At 32.5% G+C, this 16,204-nt stretch overlaps 2 protein-coding genes across 2 annotated transcripts; both read right to left on the bottom strand.

Annotated features, from left to right (window-relative positions):
- Positions 1–34: 34 nt before the first annotated feature.
- LOC114166920 (pentatricopeptide repeat-containing protein At1g08070, chloroplastic-like) lies at positions 35–835 on the bottom strand. The gene has a single exon (XM_028051807.1). It carries the CDS (start codon positions 833–835, stop codon positions 35–37), a length of 801 nt encoding a protein of 266 aa, XP_027907608.1.
- Positions 836–13,125: 12,290 nt separating this feature from the next.
- On the bottom strand, positions 13,126–14,885 carry LOC114167679 (pentatricopeptide repeat-containing protein At1g71460, chloroplastic-like). The gene has a single exon (XM_028052805.1). The coding sequence runs from the start codon at positions 14,777–14,779 to the stop codon at positions 13,274–13,276; it is 1,506 nt and encodes a 501-aa protein (XP_027908606.1). The 5' UTR covers positions 14,780–14,885; the 3' UTR covers positions 13,126–13,273.
- Between the last annotated feature and the right edge of the window lie 1,319 nt (positions 14,886–16,204).

Here is a 16,204-nt window from a genome sequence, read left to right as displayed (position 1 = left end):
TTATTTTAATTAATTTTTTAGTTAATTTTTTTTATTAATCGGACAAAATTACATGTTGACACATGTGAATAAAAGCGGTGGTAAGAACCAAAGACATGGTAAACCCAGTTCTTAATGTGAAAGCATGTAGCCACTTTCCTAGTTCAAGAACACCTGCAATGCCACATTCTTTGACCAAACTAAGGATTGTTATCTCATTTGGAAACATACCCTCTTCAAGCATTTTGACAAAGAGTCTTACACCTTCATTCAAGTTATTGCAACGAATGTAGCCTGCAATCATAGCAGTCCATGAAATGATACTAGCATTAGACAAGCCATAAAAAATCTTTGTTGCATAAGCTAAATTTCCACATTTAACGTACATATCAATCAAACCAGTACTTAGAGGAACTTTTGATTTCCCATACTTCACATTCCTTATCACATAACCATGCATGGCTTTTCCCAATTTCAATTCAGCAATTTCTACCAAGACGTGTGTGATGCTTAACATTGCAGTTTCACTAGGCCTCACTCCCATTACAAGCATATCTCTCAAAAGGTCCAATGCTTCATCAAACAAGTCACTCCTATCATAGCTCCTAATCATAGTACTCCAAGAAACAACATCTTTGTTCTCAATCTTATCAAATAAAAGTCGTGCCGAATCCAAGCTTCCAACTTCACTGTACATCATGATTAAAGCATTACACACAAAAACATCCCCATGAAAGCCATTTTTCACCACAAAACCATGCAACTCTTGTCCTAGCAACATTGAAGGGATAAGACAACATGCTTTGAGAACCGAGGGTACGATAAAATTGTCAACTTCAGTGTTTGTTCTACGCATATAGCCATAGATTTTTGCCGCATCTTCAGGGCTATTGTTTTTTATGTAAGATGTAATTAGGAAGTTGTAGATTGCTGCATTTCTAGAATAACATTTCAGTGCTTCAAAAGGGACTCTAAAACTCCGATTGGAATTGGTTTTGATGAAGTGACCTTGGAGTTGCTGTGTTTCACTGAGGTTGATCTGTTGTTTGATTGAAGAAGACACATTTGATTTTGGTCTGAGTTGGGTGAATTTCAAAGTGTTATATATAATAACTTGAATATTGCAAAAGTTGTCAGTTGCAACGACAAGACCATGATCTTCGGATGCAAAATTGGTGCACGGTTGCAACCATATCCTTTTTGACGTTGGGATATTTTATTTCCTTCGCAGGCCATGGATTTTGGCCCATTTATGCCCCCATCCACCATCTATAAATAGAGCATCATTCTCCTCCTTAAAACACACTTTCATATTCTCATTCTTTCTCTCTAATTCTCTCCTCCTTTCTCTCTTATATCTCTTCTCTCATTCTAGTGTTTATTTATTTACTCTTTTTAAGAGTTACTATGCTAGTTTTGAGATCCTTGGAAATTCCAAGAAGTTCCTGTTGTATCCTAGGGGCTTGCGCAATACACCGCGAACAGTCTTTGCGAAACCTTTTCTGGATGTGCCAAAAATCGAGGTGTTCTCTTGATAGAACTTCTGACGTTGGCAAGAACGTGTGTCTACCCTTTTAGACATGTATGGAGTTGCTAGTGCTCTCACATCCTCAAAGCCCAACTCCAATATCCATTCAAAACAAGTTGAAGACTGGATTCATGCAAATAAGGTATGCCGACACACTTTACTTAATGCATTGTCTAATGATTTGTTCGATGTGTACTGTTCATACAAGGAAGCGAAAGAAATTTGGGATTCATTGATCCTCAAATATACTGCTTAAGACGTAGTCAGACAAAGATTCACCATAGGAAACTACTACCGCTGGGAGATGATTGAAGATAAGGACATTAAGATCCAAATCAACGAATATCACAAGTTACTTGAAGATATCAAAGCAGAGAACATAATCCTTCCTGATGAGTTTGTTTCAGAACTCCTGATCGAGAAATTACTGTCATCTTGGACTGACTATAAACAACAACTGAAACACAGGCACAAGAAGATGTCGCTTCAAGAGCTCATTACACACATCATAGTCGAAGATACGAACAGGCGGGAATGTGCTACTGCAAGGGCCAAAGCATTATCGACAAAAGCTAACATTGTAGAAGAAAAACCTGCACCAAAAAGTGTTAGGAATAGTCCAAGTGTGAGTCAAAGTACCACATTAGATAGAAAAGACAAAGTTAAACACTATATAAGAATAAAGACCCATAACAACATTGCCTTAAGGTTTTAGTGTAAAAGTGGTGTCTAAGATCTTATATGTTTAAAACTAATGTCATATAACCATATAGAACCACAATCTCTCAATATCCATAACTATGCCTATGACCATAACCCATATGTGAAAAATATATATATATATAAACCTATCAGTGGTATCAGAGTCAATGGTTCGAAGTGACTGACTGCATAACCATAACAAAAAGGGGTCACCGATGTGACTAACTGCATAACCATAACCAAAGGGGTCACTCATACACCTGAAGGGAAAATATATCATATGAAAAAAGAAAAAAAATAAGGGACTCACCCTTGAGGGGAGATGTTGGGAATAGTCCAAGTGTGAGTCAAAGTACCACATTGGATAGAAAAGACAAAGTTAAACACTATATAAGAATAAAGACCCATAACAACATTGCCTTAAGGTTTTGGTGTAAAAGTGGTGTCTAAGGTCTTATATGTGTAAGACTAATGTCATATAACCATATAGAACCATAATCTCTCAATATTCATAACTATGCCTATGACCATAACCCATATGTGAAAAAAAAAATATATATATATATATATAAACCTATCAAAAAGGTACGGGAATAAATCTGATCACAATAAGAAAAGTAATTTTCGAAACTTTCCTCCCAAAGGATCTAACCCCACCTTTAAGAAAAAAGGAAATTGCTTCGTATGTGGGAAGCCTGGCCATCATGCACCTCAGTGCAGGCGTAGAGCAAGAAACGACAATCCTCCTAGGGCAAATATAACTCAAGGGGAAGATACTATAGTTGCGATCGTTTCACAAGTAAATTTGATGACAAATGTGAGTAAGTGGGTGGTAGACTCCAGTGCTACCAGGCACATCTGTGCAAACAGAAGTGCTTTTACCTCCTATACCAGTATAGGGGAAGGAGAAGAACACGTCTATCTTGGTGACTCTAGGACAACTCCTGTCCTTGGGAAAGGAAAGGTTCTTTTGAAACTCACATCGGGAAAGACTCTGGCCTTGAGTGATGTGCTGCATGTGCCCTCTATTAGAGTTAATCTAATATTTGTAACTCTACTGGGAAAAGTTGGGGTTAAAGTGTCATTTGAATCTAACAAGATTGTAATGACAAAAAATAATGTTTTCGTGGGGAAGTGATATTGTGATCAAGGTCTCTTTGTATTCAATATTTCATAAATTATTAATGAATCTTCTTCTGCTTATGTCGTTGACTCGTATGATATGTGGCATGCTAGATTAGGACATGTGAATTCTTCGTATGTTATGAAATTGCAACGACTAGGATTAATTAATATGCATGATAAACAAAGTGGTAAATGTGATATATGTGTAGAATCTAAAATAACAAAGAAAACTTGTTATCATGTAGAACGTTAATCTGAATTATTAGGGTTAATTCATTTTGATCTAGCCGACTTAAAACAGACTATGTCTAGAGGTGGTAAAACTATTTTGTAACCTTTATAGATGATTATTCTAGATACACTAAAGTGTACTTAATCAAGCATAAAGATGAAGCTTTCGATGTGTTTTTGAAATATAAAGCAGAAGTAGAAAATCAATTGAATAAGAAAATTAAAAGGATTAGATGTTCTGTTTAATGAATATTGTGTTAGAGAAGGTATCATCCATGAAGTAACCCCACCATATTCACCTGAGTCTAATGGAGTAGCTGAGAGAAAGAATAGAACTCTTAAGGAAATGATGAATGCCATGCTTATTAGTTCTAGCGCACCTGATAACCTTTGGGGAGAAGTCCTTCTTACTGCATGTTTTTTACAAAATAGGATACCTCATAAGAAAACTGGTAAAACACCTTATGAATTGTGGAGAGGTTATCAACCTAATCTTAAATATCTAAGAGTGTGGGGGTGCCTAGCTAAGGTAATGTTACCCGATCCTAAGAAAAGAAAAATAGGCTCTAAAACCTCTGATTGTATGTTTTTAGGCTATGCCAAACATAGTGCTGCCTATAGGTTTCTTGTTCTTAAAAGTGATGTAATTGAACATAATACTATTGTGGAGACAAAAAATGTGGAGTTCTTTGAACATATATTTCCTTTAAAGGTTAGTGAGACACCTGAACAGTCTATAGATAATAATAGTGATGCCATGTCTGAAGTTTTAAAATCTTTGTATGGGTTAAAACAAGCACCTAAATAGTGGCATGAAAAACTAGATACTGTCTTACTATGTGATGGTTTCTTACCTAATGATGCTAATAGATGTGTGTATTCTAAATCTGAAAATGGTGAATGTGTCATTATATGTTTGTATGTGGATGACATGTTAATATTTGGTACATGCATTGATATAGTTTCTAGAACTAAATTGTTTTTAGGATCTAATTTTGAAATGAAAGACATGGGTGAAGCCAATGTGATTTTAGGTGTTAGAATCATAAGGAAGGGAGATAGTATATTACTATCCCAAGAACAATACATTGAGAAACTTCTTAGGAAATTTGGTTATTATGAGTTCAAACCAGTGAGTACCCCTTATGATGCTAACTTTAAATTAATGAAAAATAGAGGAAAATTTGTTTCTCAACCTTAGTATGCCTAGATAATTGGGAGCTTACTACACTTAATGAGCTTTTCAATACCTGATATTGCTTATGCAGTAGGTAGACTGAGTAGATACACTCAATGTCCTAATCAGGAACATTGGGATGCACTTGCAAGACTTGTGAAATACTTACGAGGTTCAATGGATTATGCCATTGAATATAGTGGATTTCCCGCTATACTAGAAGGGTACAGTGATGCTAACTGGATCTCTGATTCAGATGAGACAAAATCCACTAATGGTTATGTATTCACACTTGGGGGTGGTGCGATTACATGGAGATCAGCCAGGCAAACAATTATTGCAAGATCAACAATGGAATCTGAGTTTATTGCTCTCGAAATGGCTGGTAGTAAGGCTGAGTGGTTGAAAAACTTCTTAGCAAACATTCCTCTAGGAATGAAACCAACCCCATTTGTTTCAATTCATTGTCATTGCCAATCGGCAATAGCTATAGCTAAAAACAAGAATTACAATGGGAAGAACAGACATATTCAATTGAGACATAATTTGGTTAAGCAGCTGCTAAAGAGTGGAATTATTTCCATTGATTATGTGAGGTCAGAACAAAATCTAGCAGATCCTCTGACTAAACCCTTGGGAAGAAACATGATATTAGAAACATCGAGGGGAATGGGACTTAAGCCACTTGCAAACAAACAAGTGATGGCAACCCAACCTTTGTGATTGAAGATCCCATGAATAAGGTTCATATGGGTAAAAACAAGTCACTTGTTAGTTCTGATAGCACTAAATTGATTTTAAATCAATTATGTCCATTCCTATGGTGTGTGTGAAAGTGCTAGAGACTACATTTTTAAAGGTTAAACTTTGTGATTAAAATTCTTTGTGGTGTAAGAATTTTAGTTTAAACAAAGTTTTAATGATTTTCATATCCTTTACGGATGGTGTATGATTTGTAGCATACACTTGATGAAATCACCTATATGAGTGTCAAGTGGGGCCGCTTGTATGAGATCTTGGTGTGAGATCCAGGAAATTTATGAAAATTAATAAGTAATGAAATAAAGAAATGAGGGATTGAGAATACCTTAAGGGAGTTCTTTGATAAACCTTAGATAAGAAACAATGATAACTTAAAGGGTTTAGAGTACTTGGTTATGTTGGGAGGACTTGGGTTCAAGTCTAGTGTGTGCCATTAGTGTGATTTTAGTTGTGTTTTATATTACCAAAATATTATGAATGCGGAAACATGGTTTAACCTTATATGAATGTGTGAATTAACAAGAATAATGGGATGGTTTGTTGGTGTGCATGTGTTTGATGGATTGGGAGGTTGTGGGTTCAAATCTTGACTAGATTAAATAGGCTATTTATATTTTTATATTTTTGCTAAGTGATGGAAAAAAATCCAGAATAAATAAATTTTGGGCAGTAATCCAAAATAATGGTCATAAAACCTTGAATTTAAATAAATTTCGTTTTATTATGGGTATTATTTATTTTGGGCTGAAGTTGGGGGGAGAGAGAGAAGAGTGAGTAGGGAAAACAAAGAGTCATAGTGTGTGTGTGTGTCAAGTGAGAGCTGAGAATTGCAATCCAGAGAGGGAATTGGAGTGGAGGCAAGGAGGGGAGCTTTGGGAACAAGGAAGAATTCATTGGAAATTGTTTGAAGCTAAGAAACCGGGTAAGAGGAGCTAGCTTGATATTTTTCTTTTATATGAATATGTGTTATCTCGTGTTGATAAGGGTTTATGGAAAGATCATATGAATCTTAATAGGAATGCATCAATAATACAATATATATGAATTTTAAACTCTTTCATATTTCGTATTCTTATTATACATCTAAATGTCCCGTGACAAATGCATTATAATATATAAATCTGGAGAAAACGGGTAAGATGTTGGGTCGTTGTGTTTGGAGTTGCAGAAGTGAATTAAGCATCGTAGGATTGGTGAATTGCTTTACTTTTTGGTTTGATGTATTTTGATGGATGAGTGTACACAAATGTTCCTTTTATGCATCATAAGTAAATCTTTCGAATATTAGGTTTTCGGTATTATCAATGGGATAAAGATGATATGGTTTTGGAAAATTACAGTTTTGGTTTTCTCTGTCAACGCAACTTTGATGAGGCATAATGTGTTTTGCTTTTATTATGGTTACATGAAAAGACAATATGTGACTTGGTTAGAATTTATTTATATAACTAGGGTATAAAAATTAAAGGGGATATTGTTTAGTTTAAAGTTTATAATAAATCATACAATTTTCAAGAAAAAGAAATTATATGCAGATGAATATATTATATATATTTTAGAATTATGATGTATAAACATATATAATAATAAGGGAATAAGTAACGTGCAAGTGTGGGAGTATAATTGTTTTAGTTTGGCATGTGTTTAAACTTTCAGGTGACATTATGGTTTTGTTAGGTGGCATCAAATTAAATTATATATGAGCCGAATAAAAGTAGTTTTTTTTGCTTTGTATGTGAATTCATATAATATAAAAGATAGCATGTATAATTTTTGTAAATTGTTTAGAAACCTGAGAAATTATTATTATATAAAATGAATAAATAAATAAATTCAATTGTAGAACTTGATACAGTTTGACAATTGGGTATATTAACGGGTGGAAATGGCAGGGTGTTGGATGCAAGGGGTTTATAATTGAGTTTTTCATTGGCAATCTTTTAGGTGAACTATTATAATAATAGTGTTATATATATATTATATATAAACTAGTCTCTGCGTGTAGGTTGTCATACAAGTATGCAAAACAGTTTTCTTTTTTTTATAGAGAAAGTTTGGATGCAGTGGGGTTATGATGATAAATGATTATAAAAAATAAAAGAGGCTTCCTTTTTGGTTTTGCACTTACGTATTTAGTATGAATTATAGGAAGTTTTCAATTGATATCATGATAATATATTACATATAGAAATATGTCTACATGGAAGGAATTAAAGTAATAAAATATTAGTATATTAAATTAGTTACTGTTGGGTATTATTATATTATAACATACATAGATTATTACCTAGCTTTATATGGATATTATTTATATCTTGATTGATGATATTCTATTTTGGTTTTTAGGTAATATTTATGATCTAAAGTTTTAACGTTCAAAGATTGTTAGTTATATTTTATAGGAATGAGTTGGATATAAAAGTTACTTAGGTTGAAAATTGGCAGAGTATCTTTCATTTTATTTTAACTGAAATGTTTAACGTTTTTTTAGATAATTGTTCGGTTTGTGGTTTTCTTTCTTTTTCTTGTTAATGAGGGGTTCTTTTTGTAAGAATTGTGAATTTGAGATAAAGAGGAAGGGTTTTGTGATTGGAGTGAGAGGCTTGATGTCATGTTAAATTCCTTATTATGATTGGCATTTAATAAATTTTTATTTATACGTTATAAGTTTGGCAACTTCAGGGAAAGCTTTAAGTAGTGGAAATGTTTTCTTTGCATTGTATGTTAAACTTCCAAGTTGGAATAGATACAGGGAATTAACTATATTCTCGATAATTAAAATACTTAACATATTTTAATGTGGCTTAGTTTCGTAATCTATCCTTCTCTTTATTTACTCGGCGGTAGAATAATCATAAATTTTGGAATTTTGGAACTTGTGGCGCCGACGACATGTTAAGACCGTTAGGCAGTGTATAGTACAATTTCGCCTGGTGGCGCTTAGGCAGCGCCAGGTAATAGTGCAGGGGCAAGGGTCCATTGCAAATGGATTTGCATGGATGGATTGATAGCTTGGTCAGGGATATGCTGGATTAGTTACGAGCGGGGAGGTTCGTAACGGAGATTTGAGATGCGTGATTGATGCGGGCGGGGAGGTCCGTATCTGTTGTACTCTTGTGTGGGGATACGAGCGGGGAGGTTCGTATGTTCCGTGCTCACACTTGAGGCTACTATGAGCGGGGAGGTTCATAGTAGGTGTTCACGCATGTTGGACTACGAGCGGGCAAGTTCGTAGAGTTGGACTACGGGCGGGGAGGTCCGTAGAGTTGGACCACGAGCGGATAGGTTCGTGGAAGCATGATAATCCCTAAGGACCAAGGTTGTGAATGGATCTTTCTCATATAGGTTATGAGATTGGGGTATAATGTTATAAAAAGGTCAATAAACTAAAATTGACTAAGTTAGATTGGGTGAGGGTCAATTCTTATTATCTTATTATTTGTATAATTTTTCTTTCTCAGCTCACCCTTGCTTGTTTGTGTGTTTGTGTTTGGCGATGATCACGTGACTTGTTACGTGAGAGCAGACGTGAATTCAGGTGATCATGCTGATGCTTAGCAACAGAGCGGGGCTACCGATGGGGGATTTTCTTTATGCTATGCTTTCCTACCTTTTGTAATAGACATTATGATGTTTTATCCATTATGAACTTGTAATAAAGATGAGACAGTACGAATGGATTATAGCGAGACAAGTTTGAAATTTCCCGCGCTTGGGAATTTATCGTAATGTTTGATTTTCTTAAAGTATATTTCGTGAAAAATCAGTTTTATCTAGTAATATCCGTTTGGGGTGTTACACTTGGCATGATTTCTAGAGCACTCATGAATTTGTGTTTGGTTCATTCATGTGGTTGTTATCATGTATTACTATTAGAGAACTGATAAGGAAGGAAGAATAAACACTTCTTATGTAGCTAATAATATACAATTTTATTTGTTTTTTATCGAGATTTTAAAGAGCTCAATTTCTCAACTGAATTCTTTATTGCTGTGAAAATTATATTTAAAAAATTCAAATTAGATCTTAAAAGGTTGATATTTCTCTTTTAAATTTGAAAAATCCTCAAACTAATTTAGTAGTAATAAAAACAGGTTTCATTTTACTTAGTCTTTTTAAATTTGGTTTTAACTTTTTCCATAAAAGAAGATGATTTTAAAATTATTATTATTACTAGTGTAAACAGGCGCGATAGCGCCTGTGTGTACGCATTTTTTGAATTATATTTATAATTGATGATATTGTAATGTTATTAAGTTAATGAACAAAATAAAAGTATATTTATAAAAATTAAAGTGAAATGTATGGAGAAAATATGAAAAAAATAACTGTTGATGAATAGTATAAGAAAAAAGAAAAAGGAGATAATAAATAGTTTTATAAAAACTAGTAAAAATAACCGTTAATTTTTAAAAATTTAATAAATAATTAAAATGTAAAGGGTAAAATTGAAATTATGAAATGTGAACACAAAAGAGGAAATTTCCTTTATATATTGTTATAGATTATTATTATTATTATTATTATTATTATTATTATTATTATTATTATTATTATTATTATTATTATTATTATTATTATTATTATAAAGGTGTGGAAGAAAACGAAGAGTATGATGATTAAATTAGATTTTTCTTTTCTAAATTCAAGATGAAAGATATGACTGTCTTTATTGAATTTTAAAAACATTTTTAATCCAAAAATTATAGTCAAGATTGTAAATTTGAAACTTGAATCTCTAAAATCATCTTTTAAAACATTCTAATATATTATATAAATCATAAATTTAAGATTATAAATCTTAAATAAAAGATTAAGTTACTATAATATAAAAAATTATTTTTCAGTCTTTTAAGTTAACTTTTTCTCTTCACTAATTTTTTATTGTATAAATCTCTTTAATTAGTTAATCATAAAAACATATGTGTTACGTTTTTTTACTTTTTTTTATGATAAGAAAAATAATAAGTTAATAAATTTATTATTACAAATAAATTTAAATAATTTTTGAAATTTTATTGTAAGTAAATTTCTTTTTTAGGTAATTTTTTTATTGTAATAATTATTTTAGTTTTAAAATATAGTTAAATTTAAAAACAAAACAGTTTAAAATGATAAAAGAAACGATTATTTAAAAATAAAATTGGTAAAATAGTTATTTCTTTCAAAATAAAATAAAGATAAAATTATAAACAAAATATATACACAAGAAATCTCATTATATTATACAGATTATTATAATTATAAAAGTAAATTTAAATAATTTTTAAAATTTTATTGTAGATAATATTTTTTATTGGTAGAATAATTATTTTGATTTAAAAAATATTTAAAAGATAAGATTGAAAATAAAATGTATAAACTAAGAAAATTCTATTCAAATAATAGAGATAATTTTTTTATTATAATAATTATTTTAGTTTTAAAACATAATTAAATCTAGAAAAGAAACCGATCAAAATAAAAAACGATTAAATTTTGAATAGAAACGGTCGCTAAAATGAATAAAATTAATAGAATAATTATTTTAATAAACAAACTATTTAAAAAATAAAATTTAAAACAAAATATGTACGAGAATATATCTATATAATAGTATAGACAATATAATTATTCATGTAATCATAATAAAATTAAAATAATTATTTAAATATAACAATTAAGAATAATTTGGGAGAATAGAGCGACATGAAATATTATAAGCAAAAGAAGCCCCTTTATGTAATTCCACCGTATAAAAAAGGTTGCAGGAAGCTTCGTGGTTTTTTCAACCCCATCTTCTTCCTCTGTTCTCTTTCGTCTTCCATCGATAGAACCATAATCTTGTTCCTCTTCTTCGAAAATGGACTTCATCGTTTTTATCTTGGTGGTGCTCGTTAGTGCGCAACTGTTCTACCACTTCTACAGTCTCCTAAACATCTTGGCCACCCGCTTCCGCCGCGATCCTCCTCCTACCGCCACTGCCACCGCCGCCACCACCAAGTCCTCCGATCAGGTCACGCCTTCCTCCAAGGACTCGTGAATAACACAACTCCAACCGCTTTACGACACCCTTTGGTGAGATTAAATCAGGGATCCAAGAAAGAACGGTTTTTTTATTTGGTGTGTAATCAATCACTGCAAATGCTATGTTACTCTGCTTACCCACTAGTGTTAGGTCTTTGATTTCAAGTCAAATTTTAATCATGGTTGGTTGCTGCTAATTTGGACTTGTTGATTCACCTACTTCTTTTTCTTTTTTGTGGGTTAGTTTACATGTGTACATGCATCTAGGTTTTCAATTTTTCGGGTTTAATCTAAGTAAAGATGCATCTTCTTTGTTTCCATTTTTTTTTTTGGATTTTATGTTGAGATGAAAATTGGTGGCTTTGTGGGTGTGTTGTTTTGATTGATTCTGAGAGGTTTTTGGGTCAACGCTGTTTCTGAGTTCTTGCTGTGGATTGTTTGGGTTCGAAAAAACTATTGCTTAAAGTGTTAGTTTTGGCTGATAATATAATGTGGTGTTTAGCGTTAATAAAATCCTCTACTGTGCTGGTTTTAAGGAGATAAACAGGGACAAACCCTAACTTAACACTGCTTTAATCAAAATTCATCAAGTTGCATAAATTATTGTTCTACAGAACATGATCAAATGTTGGATTTGGTCCCAAAGTCATAACTTTCAACACGTTTAGCTGTAAAATGGCAAATGGTCCTAAATCGTGAATGAATATGAGAATTTGCATTTCCTCTTCTTGTAGTAGTTCAATAAGCCGATACAATGAATGAAGCAACTCATTTGCATGTAAATTCCAAAAATTAAAGGCAACATCCTTGTGGAGATAGAACACAAGGGTAACATATTCTCATTTCTCACCATCCTAGTGGACATAGAAACACAAGAGTCACTTCGATATTATCATTAGATCATCTACAGATATATTGCGCCGTATGATCCTGCTGGCTTGAGCTACACTTCAAATTCGAACACATGGCTTGAAAAACTACACTTACATTACTGACATTCCAAAGCCAGAACAAATTAGTTAAGAGGTAATAGCATTGAGAAGTCCATCAACGAACAAAAAATCAATCGTCAGCAGTGGCATCTTGCATCATGAGCATGAAAATGTCAGGCCAGCAAATTATGCAACCTCGTAAGATCCCAAATTCAACCACAATTATGTAAACGAATGAAAGGAGTGCTCCGAAAGATAATCACCCGGTGGTCGTTTTTTTGAGAGAAGCTATAGAGACCTCATTTGATGGTTGTTAGCTGAACCCAAAATTTTGAACAGTTTCTGCAACAAAGCTAAAACATTGAGATCAGAGTGCACGAGGAAGAGCAAATGAAGGAGTACACTACACTCCAGGCAGAAGGTACCAAATGCACAGATAGAACACCATCACAAAATATGAGAAAAAAGAACGATGAACACCACAAATTAAATTAAGTTTTAATTATTGACTATAATTGAGTAATTTAATATATAAATTATTTTTTTATTTATCTAATTAGAAACCTTAAATGTGATTTGAATATATATATATATATATATATATATATATATATATATATATATATATATATATATATAGGTACTAAAATGACTTTTGCAAGTACCTGTGGGAAAGATTCGGATGGAAGGGATTCAAGTACTCCTCCCTACATCTGTGATCATTACTTATATTAAACAGGGTTTTGCTGAGTTAACAGCTGTTGGGTAAATCAATAATAAGCATAGCTTAAGAATGTTAACAATCTATAGAAACAGTCAGAGAAAATCCTATTATCTCTTGTCCTCAGCAACGGAAGAACTCATTTCTAAATATCTTTGAGCCTCATCTAGTTTACCATAGCGGGTAAGGAGTCGAATCATGCAAGTGCAGTGTTCTTTGGATGCTTCAATTTTATATCTTGACATCAAATCAAAGATCCTAAAAGAATCTTCAACATACCCAGCTCTATCACATATAGATAGAACAGCTTCAAAAGTGAAGCGGTTCGGAGAGCAACCATTTGAAATCATGTCATAAAAAAGATCAATTGCCTCCTGATACCATTCCTTATGCCCATAGGCCCTAATAAGAGCACTCCATGTCGTTGAACCTTTATCAGGAACCACACTAAATACCAACTTTGCTTTATCAACATCTCCACAAATCCCATACATATCAATGACTCCAGCAGCAACATAATGGACTGATGCAAAACCCCTTTTCAACACTTGTCCATGAACTTCCTTCCCAAGCTTTAAAACTTTCAGCTCCCCACACACATGTAGCATCCTAGCCATGGTAACAGTGTCCGGCTTATGCTCGGTCGTCCATGCCATTGACCTCATGACACCAAGAGCTTCACACACACGCCCATTCTCAATGCATGAATCAATCATGGCAGTCCAAGAAACCACATTCTTCCTCTCCATTTGATCAAAAAGTTTGATGGAATACTCAATCACACCGCACTTAGAGTACAACACCATCAAAGAAGACACTATCGGCACATTAGGCAGAAGCCAATGTCTCAAAGAATAAGCATGAATCTCCTTCCCTTGCTTCAGAGCCCTCAACTGTGCACAAATGGGAACTAAAGAGGCAACTGCAGAAGCACCAGGTCGGAACCTCTTCAACCGAATCACAGACCTCATTTCAACCTCAAGTCTCCCTGAAACCAAACCAATCCAAAAATCTCCTTTCCTCTTCATCACACTGAACAAAACTCGACTCCCCGACCCAACATCGCCACACTTGCCATACATCTCAATCAATGCTGATAGAATCGACAATTCCTTGTAATACACATTCTTCACCACAAAGCCATGAGCTTCTCTACCTAAGTTCCGGGCACCAACTTTCCCTATAACATCAAGAACAACTATCATTACAACCAAATTTGGGTTTATTCCTTCCAACAACATCAACCTCGTGTAGTCCAAAGCTTCTTTTATCATGCCATTGCGCGCGAACCTGGTAATCATATTACTAAACCTCCATGCCTTAACGTCTCGTTTGGGAATTTTATCGAACACTTGGCGTGCGAACACGACTTTCCTGCGCTTGGGGTACAGATTGTTCGGAAGCGTCTCGTTGGGAGGGGTGTAATCAAAACGCGGCGGCGACGAGGGAGGCGCGTGGTTTTGTGGCGTGGAGAGTGAGAGATTGTGGCGCGTGGCGGGGTTTAGAATGAACGAGTGAGGGTGAAGAGAAAGAGGAGGTGAGACGGAGGATTGAATTTCAGAAGAATATTTGAAGCATGGAGGCGTCGCCGCGTGGGTTGGACACGCGCTCAACATTGTCGCGATTTTGGGACAACCTAGTTAAGACCAACCATGGCTGCAAATATTTAAGCTTATTTTGTTTGTATAAAAAATTTGATTACGTAGGATGATGCATGTGAAATTTTCTTTTCCCAACAAACCTATTTAAAAGAAAAAAAAATTATATTATACAAATCAACTTGCGCTAACATTATGCAAATCAACGGAAAAGTGAATTTAAATTATGAAAAAACATAAAATTGAGAATAATCTCACTGACAAGAGAGAAGTTAGAGTAAAAGAAATAATAAATTATAAATTAATAATCCTGTTCACATATTTAGATTTAACATTTACTTTGCTATCTAATATTTGTTAAATAAATTCAATATAATTATTTATGATAAATTGACATTCATCGTGGCAACTCATTTAGTATATGTTATGTAACATAACTCAAATAAATCTAATGGAACATAACTCAAATTTGGACAGATAACAAATTTGGAATTATGTTAATGTGAAAAAGAACAAATTGACATTTTTTTAAAATAAGAGACCACGATGAATCCTTTAAGGTTTAATAAAAATAAATATAAGAATTAAAACAAATCAAAACCTAAACACAATGAAAAAACTATTAATTAAACAAAAAAATTTCAATCAAAACAATGAGAATAATGGAATACGTTTGAAGCAAAGAAAAAATTTGACTAAAATTTTAGAATAATTGTATTAAGTTTATATAAATGTATATTTAAAGAGATTGTTCATTAAACATCATGTGAAAAAAAAATTCCCAATAAACTCATTTATAAGAAAAAAAAATGCAAATCAACTTGTGCTGATGTAAATAAATATAAAAGTGAATTTAGATTACGAGAATATAGAATTGAGAATAATCTCAATAACATAAGAGAAATTAGAGTAAAATAAATAATAAAGAATTAACTATTAAACGTATTTATATATTTAGACTTATCATTCACTTTGCTATTCGATATTTATTAAATAAAATTAATGCGATTACTTATGATAAATTGACATTCTTTGAAAGTGTGTCAAATCATTTTGGAAGATGTCATGTGATAAAATTTAGAAAAGTGACACATATAAAATTAGATAAGTTACAAGGTAGAATTTATGATTATATAATTCAAAATCTATTATCTTGTTAAAAAATATATTCCAAGTTATCCAATTCAATAAATAAATATATATATATATATATATATATATATATATATATATTGTATCTTAAAATATATAATCTAAAATAATAAAAAATTATCTTGTTAAAAAATATATTTCAAATTATACAATTCAATAAATAAATATATATATATATATATATATATATTTTGTATCTTAAAATGTATAATTAAAAAAAATATTTATGCAATGTAGAATGTTTTCAAAATACACTAACCATGTGTCTAACTAAAAATTATAACCTTGTCT

Source organism: Vigna unguiculata, chromosome 10 (assembly GCF_004118075.2).
Source record: "Vigna unguiculata cultivar IT97K-499-35 chromosome 10, ASM411807v1, whole genome shotgun sequence".
In the NCBI taxonomy this organism is placed as follows: Eukaryota; Viridiplantae; Streptophyta; class Magnoliopsida; order Fabales; family Fabaceae; genus Vigna; species Vigna unguiculata.
Note: the sequence above shows the minus strand (reverse complement) of the source record. Positions and strands in the feature narration are given on the sequence as shown.

Coding starts and splice junctions, on each gene's coding strand:
- LOC114166920 (XM_028051807.1), bottom strand. CDS start 835: ATGCGTAGAACAAACACTGAAGTTGACAATTTTATCGTACCCTCGGTT.
- LOC114167679 (XM_028052805.1), bottom strand. CDS start 14,779: ATGTTGAGCGCGTGTCCAACCCACGCGGCGACGCCTCCATGCTTCAAA.